This window comes from Microdochium trichocladiopsis (assembly GCF_020744255.1).
Source record: "Microdochium trichocladiopsis strain MPI-CAGE-CH-0230 chromosome Unknown B0I36scaffold_4, whole genome shotgun sequence".
In the NCBI taxonomy this organism is placed as follows: Eukaryota; Fungi; Ascomycota; class Sordariomycetes; order Xylariales; family Microdochiaceae; genus Microdochium; species Microdochium trichocladiopsis.
In genome coordinates, this window is record NW_025763547.1 from 827,399 (window position 1) to 842,812 (window position 15,414).

The following is a 15,414-nucleotide window of genomic DNA, read 5'->3' on the forward strand; positions in this document are numbered from 1 at the left end:
GCGACTTTTAGGTACTTCCGGCCCCTGACTTGTGGGCGCTGGCATGCACTCTGCCAGGTCTGCCCAGGTACTCCGGGGTGGTGCTCCAGCGTCGATGGCCCAATCCAGGGTGCATTCTGTCATCTCCAGCTCCAGTGTTGCCGAAGGTGCACTCGGCCAAGGGGCAGCAAGCACTACGTCAGCCAGAGAAGTGGCAGCTCATCTCAACATCAATCTCGTCGACGTCGCCAACCACACCACGACAGTACCCAGGCCTGCTGGTTCCGAGACCACCAACACTACCCAACCAGGCACATCAAGATCCAGAACGTCTACTTCGTACCTACGCCCCGGGCCGTCGCAGCCGACGTCACCTTTGTTCCTCGGACGCACGATAGCGGATCGTCAACGAGCCCACCACAATCGCCATTGGCCTTGTGACTCGACATTGCAGCCCGTTTATAAGAATCACTCTCGGCGTCCGCCATGTGGCGAGATCGCACTAATTTGTAAATCCACACCACGATCCCTGTTTGCAGCTTCTTTCGTTTGAGCTGATCACCAACCACTCTGCGCGCGCCCACAGATACATCTCGTACAGACAGTCGTACACACACCATCCCGCCAAGAAGACTCGATACGGGCCCGGACCGGGCGGAGGCAGCAGCATCGGCGGCGGCGGCGGCGGCAACCATAGAGGGTTCGGTGCGGCCTCCGATGGCTTCGGACGCAGCAGTGCACTGGCCGGCGGCAATGAAGACACACAGGGCCTTCTCTCGGGGGCCGACTACCTCGACGATGGCGACGCGGTTATCGAGATGGACCTGCTCCCCCCGCGCTGGGCAGACGTCAGCGACGAGGTGACCGAGCACCTAGAAAAGATAGCCAAGCAGTCGCACGCGCTCGAGCGGCTGCATCAGAAGCACGTCCTGCCCGGGTTCAATGACGACGAGGCCAAGAAGGCCGAGGAGGACGAGATCGACCGCCTCACGAGGAGCATCACACGCGCGTTCCACGACTGCCACAAATGCATACAGACGGTCGAGCAGATGGTGCGCGAGAGCAGGAGTAGTCCGCAGGGGATGACTTCCGCAGAGGAGACCATGGCGCGGAATATCCAGGTGTCGCTGGCTGCGAAAGTACAAGAGGCATCGGCGGGCTTCCGGAAGAAGCAGAGCGCATATCTAAAGAGTATGGCTCCCCAATTCTTGCGACCGGAAAACACTAGACTTTTGAGTCAAGCGCGATATGAGCTTCCACAGTACTAACATCATGACAGAACTCCGCGGGATGTCTGGTTTAGAACGATCAAGCACACCACTAGGCGGCACCTCCTCCTCATCGGCAGCCTACGCCGCATCATCAGAGGCGGACCCTTCTCTCCTCGAGTCGGAGTCGGACAAGTCGTATAGCGTGTCAGCTCTGCAGACGCAGCAGCACCAGACGCTTCTGCACAGCAATGACGCTGTCATCGCCCAGCGCGAGCGCGAGATCGAGAGCATCGCGCAGGGCATCATCGAGCTGTCCGACATGTTTCGCGACCTGCAGACCATGGTCATCGACCAGGGCACCATGCTCGACCGCATTGACTACAACGTCGAGCGCATGAACACGGACGTCAAGGGCGCCGAGAAGGAGCTCATCATCGCAGACGGCTACCAAAAGAAGACGACCAAGCGAAAGCTCATATTGCTCTTATTACTGCTGATCGCGGGCGCAATAATACTACTCGTCATTACGAAACGGTAGTTACTGTCTGGGTGCCTGGATGTTTTGCGTGTTGCACACGCCCGCGAAGCAGGATCCGTGCGAAGCAACTTGGTTGGGGAGCAAGAGTGATCTATGCAATGAGACGGGGTGCTTATTCGAATATGAGTTGTAGATAGCGAAAGGATACCCGGGGCTGGCTCGATGCTCGACTGGACCAAGACATGCTCGTCACAGTTACATACTGGCGACGAGAACCAAGTTGATTATTCACGAAACGTTCATGTCATGCGTGACACCACCACAATACTGTCAATCGCAGTGTGCTTCGAAGAGGCCATTTCAACCAATCAAGCGAAAGAAGTCGATAAGTCCACAGATTCTACTATCACAGAATTCTATATGTCGGGGTATCTCTGAAATGGTACAAAGTCGCTCTGCCATTAGTGTACATCTGCCTGAGAGCCAGCTTTCCGCTGGTCTAGTCGGTCAATTTGAGCACGAAGCTCGGATAGGGGTGGGAGCAGCTCTTCGCCCCAGGCCTGATCGAGAAGCGCTTTCATAGCTGCTAACGGCACCGTGTTGGCTGCCCTGGCACGCTCGATTCTCGGATTGACCGGGCTTCCAGACCCATAAAGATACGATAGTCGCACAACAATCCGACGCATAAGATGTGGCGTGTCAAGCCACAATCCGCGATCCTTGAGTAGTCGTAAGTGCTTCACGACACGGGCATAGTGTTGCCGGCCGAAGCCAGGTGTGCCTCGCTGAAGACGAGATGTGCTCGCCGGATAGTGGGAAAAGGTTGTGCTAAAAGTCCACCTGACCATGGCGCTGATCATTTTCGCGCTGAATATCTGCCGCAAAGGGTGCATCGGGTTTTGAGCTGGCAGATCTTTAGGCACGTACATGCCAAGAATTCCCTCTACACTGCGGAACGCATTTCGCATGGATTGCGGGAGGTCGTCCATATGGACAGGTATGAAACCTGGTCTGCGCGATTGAGGGTGCATGTACGCGTCGACAAGATGGACAGTCAGCTCCTCGAGGTCGTTCAGTCGGCCCGCCCGCCCAAAGTAGCGCATGATGCGAGCCCAACATCTCGATGGGATGGGTGTCTCCATACGAGCAAGTTGCTTGCACGTCGCAAGGTAGAAGTCCACCGACTCTACGACTTTTCCAGAGTGCAGCTCGGCGTCTCGGGGAATGTCTTCAAGCAGGTTGTGGAAGATCATCCTCGCACGAGCCCTGTCTAGACCAACTTCCATCGCCTCCATGTCTTCCAAAACAGCCAACAAATTCCGCCATTCCCGTTCTTGAAAGTGTGCTTCGACAAGAGCATTGGCGGTATCCTTGGCTGATTGCTGCAGAATGTAGTGGTTCGCAGACAAAAGTAGCTTGTAGGCTCTGATGTCAAGGGTCTCTGACTCTGTCTCAATGAGACGGTTTTGCAGAGGGATGTCATCCCAGACGTCTGGATGGAAATCGCTACGCATGAGGCTTGTGTACATGTCTTCGAGCTGGTGCTCCGCAAAATACACAAGCAGCTTGGCATAGTTTCTCACTGGCAATCCAATGCCATGAGCACGGAGCTGCTCTATGCGTCCCAGGAGTCCCTCCGGAGTGCCCTCACGTGTGGCAATGGATTGTAGTGAAAGAGGCCCAATCCTCTCGATGCCAAGCGCGGCAACTGTTGATATGGCTGTGTCTAATGATACCCAGGAAGTTGCGAACCAACGTGCTCCAAGATGGTCGTTGTAGTTCTTGACGGTGATGCCGAATGTGTGCCCATGGACCCGATTGACAAGCTCCCGACTAAGCTCTGGTTGTTCCTCCCCACGTTCTATTTTGGCTGAAATACGGCTGCGCTCCTCGCGAGAGAGTCGCCGGTGTGGGAAATAGCCAGCCAAGAACCGCAGGAATGGTCTTGATGCTGCTAGTTGCTGCGGCAGATCGTTGTGGGCAACAAATACGTTGCGCCATCTAGTTGCCAGTTTGGACATGCCCTGGTTGTAGAGATAAGGCACCATACTGTCATACATTGGGCGGTACGGGCTCATCGTGTAAAGCGCTTGCAATGTCGAAGCCTGGTAAAGTTCTTCATCGTGCGAGAATTGCCGTAGTATGCTGAGGAATTCGCCGGCACCAGGGTCGAAATTTGGAAACAGGCGCACGTGCCACTGAACAGCTCTTTGGTGCTCATGGGCAGACAGGAAGTGGCGTATAATGGTCGTGTAGAGACCTGGCCACTTTGCATCGTGCATGTGCTTCATCCACTCGCTGTAGAGATAGATGTTTTGCAGCATTCTGCCATCGTTCGACCTCAATGCTGTGTCCAAGATGGTCTGCCAGAAGGACGTTCCCAGCGGCCCCTCGGTCTTGAACAGCGCCTTTCGTCCCCAAAGAGCCCTCCATACTCTTTCAACTCCAGCATCGCCATTGACGCGTTTTTGGTAATCCAGCAAACAGCTCCATAAACCTAGATCACCGTGATTCTCAGGCTTGTCGACCAGGAGCTTGCGAGCGCGATGCCGTCGTGAGAAATCGCTCTCAGACGCCAGGCGAGCCCGGTCGTATAGCAAGGACTGCCATTTCCCATAATGTTTGCCACTGACAACTTCAATGGCCTCCGGGGGTGTCGAATGGGACTCCGCTGACGATCTCGAAGTTGCTGGAGTGACTGCGCTGGTGTCGGTAGGCGTCGGTGGTGCTGGCGTGCTTCGAATGATGGGAGTGCGTGGCGCTGTTGCGGGAACTGCAAGAAACCTCACAAAGCTCGTTGCTGGTGTGCTACTTTGCCGGGTCGTTCCTGATCGTGCTCGGCATCGTGCTGGGCCGAGGAGCTGCTGAAGCTTCACATGCCGAACAGGTGGACTGGCCCGTCGCATTACTGCCTCCCACTACATAATACCTCTTCTGTACAAAGCCTCGCTGTCTGGTCGTAGCAGGCGGGCAGAAAGGACTCGGCGAGGAATACTGTGTTGTGGTTGGAGAAGTGCTGTGATCACGAATGGAGATCACGAATGCTTCGGGAGACTATGGTTCGGAGATAAGCCACTTGCAAAAAAGTACTGGCACCGCGGGGCGCATGCACAAATGAGTGCAACTGCTTGTGCCCTTCCAACGTTGCTTGTGCAGCAACTAAGGCCATGACGCTAACAATGCCGGGTAGGCACATTTCGTGGAAGGGCCACCGAAGTTGACCCAGCTTAGTCAGGTTGCAGCAGCCGACCAATCCCGGGACATCCAGTCCAATTGACGGTGATTGCTTCACTTCAAGCTCTCGTCACACCCCTCGTACGATCCCATACAAAGTCGCTCACCACGTCGCATAACCGCCACGAACAATCACCGCCGCCATGGGGTGCGTATACTTCGATTTCCTTCCCGACGACACAGATATACCCGCCGCGCGATGATACCTGCCAATTGGCTGCCTCTGCCGAGGTTTTTCGCGCCACTGGCGCGCAGAAATACGGCATGCGAAGCTATGGCTACTTGGACAGCGACAGTAACTGACTCCACGTGGTTTCGTACAGTCTCGTCAACGCCCCCAACAAGGTGCCCGAGCACCAGCGCTTCTACCAGCAGCAGTACAAGCAGCACGTCCGTCTCTGGAAGATTGTACGTCCACCCCACTACGGCATACGATGAATGAGGTCCAAGTTGGGTCATGGGAAGGCTACAGAGGAGATATAAACTCGCACGGGCGACGGAGGCTGACAATTTGACCAACTTAGGGTCCCCGTGCCAACCTCATGATGGTTCCCTTCCAGATTCTCGTCTGGGGCAGCTTCAGCGGTATGTTTATTGCTCGGTATTGGATGTTTGCCTTTTGGTCGAATTACTGACATGCTCGTGTCACAGCCTCCATGTACATGATGGGACGCAAGATCTTCGGTTATAACACCTGGTTTGGCAAGAACTAAGCGGGGTGCATTCGATTTCTGAGAGGATGACTACGACTGGTGCACGAATGATCGCCATGGAGATACTGGGCGCTGTATATCGATGCCACGCCAATAGAGATTCAAGCAATTCTATCCCTTTTGTCTGACGAACTTGGACAGCGAAATATTTGGGTGGAGGGTCTCCCCGCTCGCCATTGTAATGTCCCCTTTAAATGGGTCGTAATTGGCCAGTCATTATTATCCATCGTTGGCAGAAGGTATCTGGGCATCCTGCCTCTATTTTTGATGACCTGTTGTAGAGTACAAACTGAGCTGGTTTCACTATGCCTTTCCGATGCTGGCAAAGAATCGTGCCAGCACAACGTGTACAGTTTAGTCGAAGAGCTCCTAGCAAACCGACTACGAATTTCCGGCGCTCGGTGCCCGGCGATTTCAGATGCCGGTAGCGCCTGGAGCCTTCTCATCCTTCCGTAGGGTAGTAAGGAGCTCGCGGAAGCGCTCCTTGCCGGAACCGCTGGCACCGCCCTTTGCGCCCTTTCCACTGACGTCGACCAGCTTGCAGATGCGCTCCCAGCTCGTGCCTCCCGAGGTGGTATCGTCACGGCTCGCCAGGAAAGCCTCCTCGTCCTTGCGTGTCTGGGCGATGGTCTTCTCCTTCTTGTTGTTGTAGTTCTCGTAGAAGTCGTCAATGTTCTGCTGCGCCTCCTTGATGGTCTCGGCCTTCTGTTGCTCGAATTGTTCTTGGCGCTTAGCATTGGCAGCATCCCGCTTCTCACGCCATTCTCTGATCACTTCGGGTTCCTGCTCCTCTTCGGCGTAAGCTCCGTAGCCAGAGTTGTACTGAACTGAAGGACCAGTGATGGAACCCCCCGGGGCAACTTGCTGTGAATGGCGAATCAGTTACTGTTTTGCGCATCCAATACACTTTCGCGACGAACCTCATTGCCGCTGCTGATGTCTGGAAAGCTGCTCTGGAATTGGGCCGCATCGGTGTTGTCCTCGCCGGCTCCATCACCTCCTCCTAACAGGTCGTCGTCGTTGGTTGTGAATTGTGTCGCATCGTCTCCCAGAAGGGCGCGCTCGCGGGCGAGGAAGTCATCGGCATCGCCGACGTCCCTGACATCGGTTTGCGCTGTTCTGCAGTTAGATGGTGGATGCCGTGTATGTGTTACTAGGGCGGGGCGGGCCTCACCTCCTGAATCGAAGTCGTCCAATGACGGAAACCGGTCCGCCATGATTGTCTGTTCTGAGTTTGCGAAGGGAAAGTGGCGGTGCAACAAGAGTCTGTGGTGCCGAGCGATAGGGTGATGGCGTTGAAGCGGGATCGTTGTCGCAGTTGTCCTTGGGAGGGAAGCTCGCCGTGAAAGCTGGTCTGCGGTTCGAGGTCCTGCAGGGCCAGGGTGGATGCTGGATGTACGTAGCTGGCAATTGCGTACCTCCAATGTCGCTGACCGGCCCGGGTTGTCGCCTGCCTGCCCATGCGCTACCTAAGCCCAGGTGTACTTTGTGCAGCTCCTGAGCTAACCGGAAGGAGAAACGATGTACCCCTGACCAGAATTATGCGTGGGCCCAGTCCCAACTTTATGCAATTGCACCGAAGCGCGTCCTGGACGCCGCACAAAGCGTGGCACTAGGCACATACCTGCCAGGCGTCCCTCTCAATCACAGGTTATCAACTGTTTTCATCCATCAACTTCCATCATCTAGCGCGTGTTTGCACATAACCCATCGCGGTCTGCCACTCTGCAGTCCAGGCATTACCTTGTGCATCACATAGTCTTTGCCATTGAGGTCTGAAGGCAGGCGAGCTAGCTAGACATTGCGCATTCAATACATGCTGCTTTGCCCAGCTCTGATTGTATCCTGGCAGCTTGATAGTAGTACATGTCTCGTTCTGAATGAAGCACGCCCTACTCAATCGACACAACAAGCCACGCCAACAAGCACTCACTATTGGAGCCGAGCCATCGCCATTCATCCGCTTTCCGCAGCGCCTGATTCTCCTCCCAGCCATCGTCGACGTTAGCAGCACCACGGCCAACACCTCACCATGTCTTATAATGACGATGCTGTGCTGGCCAAGCTGTCCGGCCTAGCAGAGACCCAAGACAGCATTGTCACTGTGGCCCAATGGATCATGTTCCACCGGTAGGTCGAATAACTCGTCTACTCTTGCGATCTTGATGGCTCATGTACGGAACTCACTGACACAGCCAATATCAGACGTCACGCGGATCGGACTGTCCAACTCTGGCTCCAACGACTAAAGGACTCTCCTAGCAACAAGAGGCTAAACCTCATTTACCTAGCCAATGGTGAGCACAGAGTCACGACATACTCTTGTCTCATGATGCAAGTTACTGATCACAAACCGTGACAGAGGTCACCCAGCAATCAAAAGCACGCCACAAAGAGGACTTCCTCGTCGCCTTCTCTCCTGTCATCGCTGAGGCTGTAGCAACAGCGTACAAAGGAGCGCCACTGGAGGTGCAGACAAGAGTCAAACGCGTCGTTGACGTTTGGAGAGAACGTAATGTTTTTGAGGAACCCATTCAGCAGGCAGCGGAGGCTCGGCTGACCGGTATGCTGAGTCCAACCCCCATATTTCTGAGCAATTATGAATATGGCTAACAGCGTGCAGAGATTGACAAGACTCGTGGCACAACCAAGACCGGGCTTGGTGGCAATATCTTCGGCGGGAGTGGCCCCTCGGTCCCAACAGAACTTGCACCTCTCGTGACACCACAGCAGAATGTCACCAAAGCAGTCAACCCGATGAAGACGGCTGTCAGCACTGCGGACCAAGAGTTTGAGAAGCTGATGGGACCATCGGCCGCTATCCCTTCGGCTCCGGTCTACGCCGCTCGTCTGAGTGCGCTTCTGAAGACTCTTGCCCAAGCAGAGGGTGCCGTGGAGCAGTGTGTTAAAGCTCGGCGCACACTGGTCGGAGAGCTCCAGAAGATCCTGGAGACTAACCGGACGGCCCTGATTGCGGAGGAAGACCAGCTTGAGACCTTGACGAAGAGGAAGGATGATGCGAGCAACAAGAAGAGTGACGTCGAGCGCGCCATCTTGGCTGGACTTCCGCCCGATGAGTCCTATCCCTCCGGCGGCTTCGGCGAGCAGCCTCAGCCAGAGCCCGAACAACCCGAAATGGAGGCATTGACGCCACCGTCCATAGAGCCAGAAGGTCCTGAGGACAGCTCAATCATGGCGACACTGGCGCCGGAGGCACCGATTGGTGCTGTAGTCGAAGCGTTCGAAGGTGACGTCAGCAACAACTCACAGGATGGATCTTTCCAGAGGATTGTCGTGGCTGGGACTAATGGTAATAAAAAGCGGAGATTGGACGACGACAACGGTTTTCCTGATCTTGGTGGCGAGGGTCTCGACGCAGACGTTGTGGACATGCTGCGGACAGACAGCAGTGGTGCTCAGTGATGGTGAGGGATTGTGTATGAACAGGCCGGTCTGTATTGGTGTGGTCCGGGAGTCCATGAGCACAAGGGTGCCTAAGTATTTTCAGGTTTCGAGAGACTGTCGGAGCCATTGTTTACACCATATGTATCATTCGCATCATAAGCTCAATTTTCTGTTCTTGAATCAATGATAAGCCTTCGTTGAATCCTCCCAGCTTCGTGACGATGAAAGTCAAGCCCATGTCCAACCTGTACAACTGATACACCCCGGCGATCGCCGCTCATTCATGAAATCACATCCGTCGAGGTGTAGACTGCCCAATTGGCAAGTCGCTCAACAAGCTCCACCGCTGTTCCTCATGCCTTTGTCGCCGTGCACGATCCTCACGCCAGAGGGTTTGTGAAGCCGGCCGTGGTGGTGTCTCCGGCATATCTTTGCACTCGCTATTTTCTTCGCTCTGGTCAATGATTTGATTCTGGTAGGGAAATGCCTCCTTTTGTCCGTATAAATCGCCATTGTTGTCTTGCAGTCCGCCAGAACCCAGTTGGGAGTTGTTGTCTATCGTCTTGTCTGCTTCAGCAAGTCTTGACCGGATATTCTGTTGGTTTTGCCGGCGAGGGTCCGCGGTGATTGTCAGATCGTGCGTGTCTTGTGTTGACCTTGTGGAAAGTAGTCCGAAGCATGACATCGTGGCATCCTTGACAGCAAGAAAAATGGAAGATAGAGCTGTAGACATGCCCATAATGTCATCATCTTTCAGTGACATTCAAGGGAGTTCTCGTTGATATGTATTTTGAGTTGGGTATTTACTCGGCAAGCAGTAGTGCTGGCGGCTCAGTCCTGGTAAATGTTCATTGCGAGAACTGAGAGACGATGGTTCTTGCATATCGCGGATGACACATGGATGAAAGATCCGGCCGGCCGTTGAATTGCCTGTGAACGCCAAATGAGGTCTTGTCCGTGTTATCGCACTCGATAGCAGGTGATCAAGCATGCGAGAGGTGTATTCCAGGTAGGACGTTCAGAGCAGGTAGACTTTTTCTTATCATGCATCAAACCGAATTTGGTAGGTGTCTGATGTTGCGTAAAATACATTTCTCTGCTGTCTTGTATGTAGGCATATACTCAGACTGACTATAATTTTTGATAATGCTACGAAAAGTACCGAGAATGCAACTATCAGGCTGCAAGACTTTGCTGGACAGGCTGGAATGCGTTCCTGAAATATAAGCCACGCAAAAGTCATGTGTAAGTCGATGATCCAACCGGCTCAAGGATTCAGACTCAGTTCTGACATGGTCTGGTGCACTACACTTGGGGGGTTTTTGGAAGGATGCATGGCAATATTTTTAGAGAGTGGTAAATACAAGCTTGTCGACAGCCGTCCATTTGCGTCTCAAAAAGGATACTCGTGGTCTTCATTGACATAGTAGGGCCACAGAAGGCCCAAGGTAGGGCAGCAGCTCTGCGGTTGGTGATGAGGTAAGCGGGTGGGAGAGTGGGCTCGGCTGAGCGGGAGTGCGTGCAGTCAGCGAAGCACCAGGTACAGGAGACCCGACCCTTGCTCCGAGCCGTGCGGGACTTGGAGCTCGGCGAGCTCAGCATGTGCATGGAGCTCGGACATGTTCGCAGGTGATGACGGAACCACCGTCTCCATCGCCATCTTTCCGCCCAGGTTGTCACCACCACAGCGCCGCGTCCCCTCCGCTGCAACACTCTCTCGACTTTGCCGCGCGGGCAGACTTGGACTGCGACTGGCCTCCTCGAATGTGCGCGCGCTCCGCCTCCAACATGCGCAAGAGTGCACAGCCAGTCTCCTTCCCGCCCATGACGAGCCTGCCTTGAGGGGCACCTTCCCACACCATCATGGCGACATGGACGAGGGCCTCTGCGCGGCTCCTCCCGGGGCCGGCGCGCCCGCCGTTGCTGTCGCTCTCTTCGACTCAGCATCCCACAGCTTCCTTTGCGCAGAACGCGCGATTCTCCTCACATTGCGTCTCGGCCCGGTGGCTCCCTCAACCCCGGCCATCAGCGATATTACTGCAGCGCACCCTGCCTACATTTTCTGTACATACCCACTTCTCCTCAACTCGGGTGGTTGCCCGTGATGCCACTCGACCACCGGCGGCGAATACGACTGTGAAGGATGCAGTGCCTGCTGCCAAATCAGCAGATCCAGGGACTCCCGCCGCTTCTACTGCCGACCGAGAGCCCGCATCAGAAAGCCCCGCAGACAACAATGATAGCGTGGAGCCGGCAAAGAAGCTCGAGTTTGGACGGAGCGAAAAGGCCAACAGGGCTGCCGAGGTCAACTACGCGGCGCGCCTGTCCAAAGAGGGCAAGGAACCTAAAAAGTCACGATGGTCCGCCCTCAGTGATGCCAAGAGGCTGCTGTCCTTAGTCAAGCCCGAGACCAAGCCGCTCGCTGGCGCCATTCTGCTGCTTCTTGTCTCGTCCGCAGTCACGATGACGGTACCCTGGTCTGTCGGAAAAATCATGGACCTGTCGAACGTCCCGCTCAACGAGGCCAACATCTTTGGGCTGTCCATCTACGAATTCTTCGGAGCATATATCGCAATCCTCTGCCTCGGAGCCGCCGCCAACTGGGGGCGAATCATGCTCCTGAGGGTTATCGGTGAGCGTGTTGTCACCAAGCTTAGGTCCAAACTGTACACGAATACACTGCGTCAGGATGCCGAGTTCTTTGACGCCAACCGCGTGGGAGATTTGATCTCCCGTCTTGGTTCCGACAGCGTCATTGTTGGCAAGAGCATCACACAAAATGTCTCGGATGGTTTAAGGTCTCTTGTTTCCGGTATCGCTGGCTTCAGTGCCATGATCTGGATAAGCCCGACGCTCACCATGGTACTCGTCTATACTGCTCCATTCTTGGGTGGTGCTTCGTTCATCTACGCCAAGATTATCAGAAAGCTCAGCCGAGAGATGCAAAAGAACATTGGCACAATGACCAAGATTGCAGAAGAACGCCTGGGTAATGTTAAAACTACCCAGGCTTTCGTTGGAGAGCAGCAAGAAGCAGCCCGGTACCACAAACAAGTGAAGAAGGTTTTCGACATCGGGAAGAAGCAGGGGCTCATGGACGCTCGGTATTTCTCCACGACCGGTTGGATGGGTAACATGACCATTGTTGCCCTGCTCTGGTTTGGTGGGGATGCTGTGCGTAATGGCTTGATGACCCCAGGAGACATGACAACCTTCATGTTCTATACATTCTTTGCGGGCTCGAGTCTGTTTGGCCTCTCTCAGTTCTGGTCTGAGCTGATGAAAGGAGTTGGTGCGGCCGATCGCCTTTTTGAGCTGCAAGATCGCCGAACCACGATACCGCCAACCAAGGGCCTCCCAGTCAAGTCGGCACAGGGCATCATCAAGTTCGAAAATGTCCATTTCGCCTACCCGACGCGGCCAGCTGTCAAGATCTTTAACGGACTGAACTTCGAGATTCCTTCAGGTAGCAATGTCTGCATTGTTGGGCCATCTGGAGGTGGCAAATCAACAGTCTCCTCCTTGCTCCTGCGTTTCTACAATCCAACCTCGGGAGCAATCACAATCAACGGTACCAACATCACCGATATGAATGCCAAGTCGCTGCGACGTCGCATCGGCATGGTCGGCCAGGAACCTGTGCTTTTCTCGGGCACTATTGCTGAAAACATCTCATACGGCAGACCGAACGCAACACGTTGGGAGATCGTACAAGCGGCTCAGAAGGCCAATTGTTCATTCATCAGTGATTTCCCCGATGGACTTGAGACTCAAGTTGGTCCTCGCGGAGCACAACTATCTGGTGGCCAGAAGCAGCGTATTGCAATCGCTCGTGCTTTGGTCAAGGACCCCGACATCCTCATCCTCGATGAAGCCACCTCGGCGCTGGATGCAGAGTCGGAAACGCTTGTCAACTCTGCCCTCGCGGAGCTTCTCAAAGGCCGCAACACGACCATCTCCATTGCACACCGACTTTCCACAATCAAGCGATCCGACACGATCATTGTCCTGAGCAGCGACGGTACCGTCGCCGAGGTTGGGCGTTACAAGGACCTCAGCGCAAACCCCGACTCAGCCTTCAGCCACTTGATGGAGTGGCAGATGAGTGGAGGCGATGTGCCAACCACACCATCACACGTAGTCGACGGTCGTGTGGCGGAGCTCGAAGACCTCGAGGATGAGTTTGCAGGGGAGCGAGATCAGGAGCACTTTGAGGAAGAGGAAGAGGAAGAGCATCGAGAGGGTGAAAACCCTGAGGATGATAAATCCCGCAAGTAATCGGACATCGACAGCGATACCCCAAAGGAGCAGCACTCGCACATTGAGCAAGGGTTTTGGGCATTCACCACTTCGCTTGGACACATGGATGGAATGCGAGAGATGGTTGAGCTGGGCAACAGCAGAGCGAACCATGGAACAATCATACAAAATCGAATTGGTCTCGGACGGCCTGGGATACATTGTAATTGTCTAGACAACGTTTAAAGTACATAAATAAGAAATGTTGTACAGTTCTCCGCTCAACAAGCCTGTAACTCACTGGGAAGTCTAGCCCCAAGAGTCTTACGAAGCTAAAATCACGCTGGGAAGTGGTTTCGGAGCTCCAGTCGTGCATGCCAGCAACAACGATCTAATGCCAGGCTAAGCATGTAAGCTTATGAATGCGACAAATGCGCGTTTGACACGGCTTGATGACCTGTCTACTATGGTAGGTGGCGCACAGAGTTCGGTCAGCCCTGAGATGAAGGTGCCAAGGGTCTGGCATGTGACGTCCCAAGCAGGCAAGGCCGCTTGCGTGCACACTTGCACGTGTTGTGGAGAAGGAGCTTACTCCGACTTCCGGGTCTCTCTCCCTTGAGCCTGACGCCGCATCCTTTGAACTGGATTTCATTTCTTCAAACCCGAGGCGATAGCACTTCATTCGCACTCCACATCCGCATCGCCAGTCTTTCATCAGAGTCTCCTGGCCTTTGAAAACCCCTTTCGCCACGCAGCTCCTTGTCCATCGTGCCAGACGCCAAGCCTCGGCTGATCCACGTTACTCACAGTGCTGAAGCACTTGATCCCAGCTGACGGCTGACGGCAAGGAGACTCATTTGCATCATGGTGCAGGTTACGGAGGGCAAGTTCGAGATTGATGGCGCCAGCCTTCACAGCAAGACATGGCTGGTGAGTCCCGATGGAGGAATATCATGCTCGACGGCCTCCTTCAAACCAATGCTGGGTTTATTTGCTTCCGGCCTCTTGAGATTCTACTGCAGATTGAAGCCGGGCCCGCAATATCATAGCTGACAAGATGTCATAGCCCGATGGAGAGGTCAAGGCTAAGCTGATCTTCTTCCACGGTTTCAGCGACCACATTGACCGATACTACGACTTCTTCCCGTCACTCGCCCGTCGCGGAATCGCGACTTACGGCATTGACCAGCGCGGCTGGGGCAAGAGCGCACCGGGCAAGGCCCACCGCGGCCGGACGGGCCCGACGACACGCGTGATGGCCGACATGGCGGCCTTCATCAAGTCTCAGCTGCCCTCGCCTGACGCGCCCGTGTTCGTGCTCGGCCACTCGATGGGTGGTGGGCAGGTGCTCACGTTCGCCAGCACGCCCGAGTACGACGATGTCGTGGCGCAGGTGCGAGGGTGGCTGCTCGAGTCCCCCTTTGTCGGGTTCGCGCCGGAGCTGAAGCCCAACTGGTTCACCGTCGCGAGCGGAAAGCTCGCGGCTAGAGTGGTGCCCAATTTCCAGATGGTCAACGTGATCCCGCCCGAGAACCTCACGCGCGACCCGGAGGTGCAGAAGTCGCTGCACGCTGACGAGCTCGTGCACAACACGGGCACGCTTGAAGGACTTGCGGGTATGCTGGACCGCACCGGCAAGCTGAGCAGTGGGGAGCTCAAGATCAGCGGCAAGGTCAAGAGCTTGTTCATGACGTTTGGCACCGAGGACAAGGCAACAAGCTACGACCTTGCCAAGGCCTGGTTTGACCGGCAGACTACGATCCCTGACGCCGAGTTCAAGTCGTACGACGGCGCATATCACATGCTTCATGCGGATCTTGGGTGCGAGAAGTATTACGAGGATACTGCAAACTGGATTCTCGCAAGGGCCGGTGGCGGCGATGGCTCTACCAGGACGGAGAGTGCGCCTGCTCCTGCCCCGGCTGAGGGGACTAAGGCTGAGTCCAAGCTCTAAGGACGGCGCGATGCACAGATGTTTGTGTAAGATGCCACGTAGTTTAGTAGCCGGATTTCACAGATTGAAAAAACAAAAACCACCATGATCTTACCTAGCATACATTCCTGTGGTCTTGCACGAGACAGAGGCATCGATGATGCTCCAGCCCCCCGACTTACAAAACCCCAACAACTCCAAGGTTGCCATGAGGTTCAGCAT

General features: G+C 54.9%; 8 protein-coding genes across 8 annotated transcripts; 5 read left to right on the forward strand and 3 right to left on the reverse strand.

Annotated features, from left to right (window-relative positions):
- Positions 1–123: 123 nt before the first annotated feature.
- Positions 124–1,849, forward strand: B0I36DRAFT_100859 (t-SNARE). The gene is made up of 3 exons (XM_046147712.1): positions 124–488; positions 566–1,170; positions 1,259–1,849. Exons 1-3 carry the CDS (start codon positions 466–468, stop codon positions 1,726–1,728), a joined length of 1,098 nt encoding a protein of 365 aa, XP_046013639.1. The 5' UTR covers positions 124–465; the 3' UTR covers positions 1,729–1,849.
- Positions 1,850–2,129: 280 nt separating this feature from the next.
- On the reverse strand, positions 2,130–3,992 carry B0I36DRAFT_361574 (uncharacterized protein; the record flags this gene model as incomplete). Its single annotated transcript, XM_046158500.1, has 1 exon — positions 2,130–3,992. The coding sequence occupies one exon, from the start codon at positions 3,990–3,992 to the stop codon at positions 2,130–2,132; it is 1,863 nt and encodes a 620-aa protein (XP_046013640.1).
- Positions 3,993–5,045: 1,053 nt separating this feature from the next.
- Positions 5,046–5,615, forward strand: B0I36DRAFT_361575 (uncharacterized protein; the record flags this gene model as incomplete). The annotated part of the gene is made up of 4 exons (XM_046158501.1): positions 5,046–5,050; positions 5,226–5,310; positions 5,427–5,487; positions 5,554–5,615. 4 exons carry the CDS (start codon positions 5,046–5,048, stop codon positions 5,613–5,615), a joined length of 213 nt encoding a protein of 70 aa, XP_046013641.1.
- Positions 5,616–6,029: 414 nt separating this feature from the next.
- Positions 6,030–6,832, reverse strand: B0I36DRAFT_361576 (clathrin light chain; the record flags this gene model as incomplete). The annotated part of the gene is made up of 3 exons (XM_046158502.1): positions 6,030–6,479; positions 6,536–6,729; positions 6,790–6,832. 3 exons carry the CDS (start codon positions 6,830–6,832, stop codon positions 6,030–6,032), a joined length of 687 nt encoding a protein of 228 aa, XP_046013642.1.
- A 438-nt stretch (positions 6,833–7,270) lies between these two features.
- Positions 7,271–9,229, forward strand: B0I36DRAFT_430191 (RNA polymerase II-binding domain-containing protein). Its single transcript, XM_046162527.1, has 4 exons — positions 7,271–7,745; positions 7,821–7,912; positions 7,978–8,178; positions 8,239–9,229. Exons 1-4 carry the CDS (start codon positions 7,648–7,650, stop codon positions 9,036–9,038), a joined length of 1,191 nt encoding a protein of 396 aa, XP_046013643.1. The 5' UTR covers positions 7,271–7,647; the 3' UTR covers positions 9,039–9,229.
- On the reverse strand, positions 9,230–10,020 carry B0I36DRAFT_320083 (uncharacterized protein). Its single transcript, XM_046153505.1, has one exon. The coding sequence runs from the start codon at positions 9,781–9,783 to the stop codon at positions 9,310–9,312; it is 474 nt and encodes a 157-aa protein (XP_046013644.1). The 5' UTR covers positions 9,784–10,020; the 3' UTR covers positions 9,230–9,309.
- A 657-nt stretch (positions 10,021–10,677) lies between these two features.
- On the forward strand, positions 10,678–13,610 carry B0I36DRAFT_320085 (P-loop containing nucleoside triphosphate hydrolase protein). The gene has a single exon (XM_046153506.1). The coding sequence runs from the start codon at positions 10,884–10,886 to the stop codon at positions 13,296–13,298; it is 2,415 nt and encodes an 804-aa protein (XP_046013645.1). The 5' UTR covers positions 10,678–10,883; the 3' UTR covers positions 13,299–13,610.
- Positions 13,611–13,869: 259 nt separating this feature from the next.
- B0I36DRAFT_320086 (hydrolase) lies at positions 13,870–15,306 on the forward strand. Its single transcript, XM_046153507.1, has 2 exons — positions 13,870–14,189; positions 14,326–15,306. Exons 1-2 carry the CDS (start codon positions 14,124–14,126, stop codon positions 15,211–15,213), a joined length of 954 nt encoding a protein of 317 aa, XP_046013646.1. The 5' UTR covers positions 13,870–14,123; the 3' UTR covers positions 15,214–15,306.
- Positions 15,307–15,414: the final 108 nt, after the last annotated feature.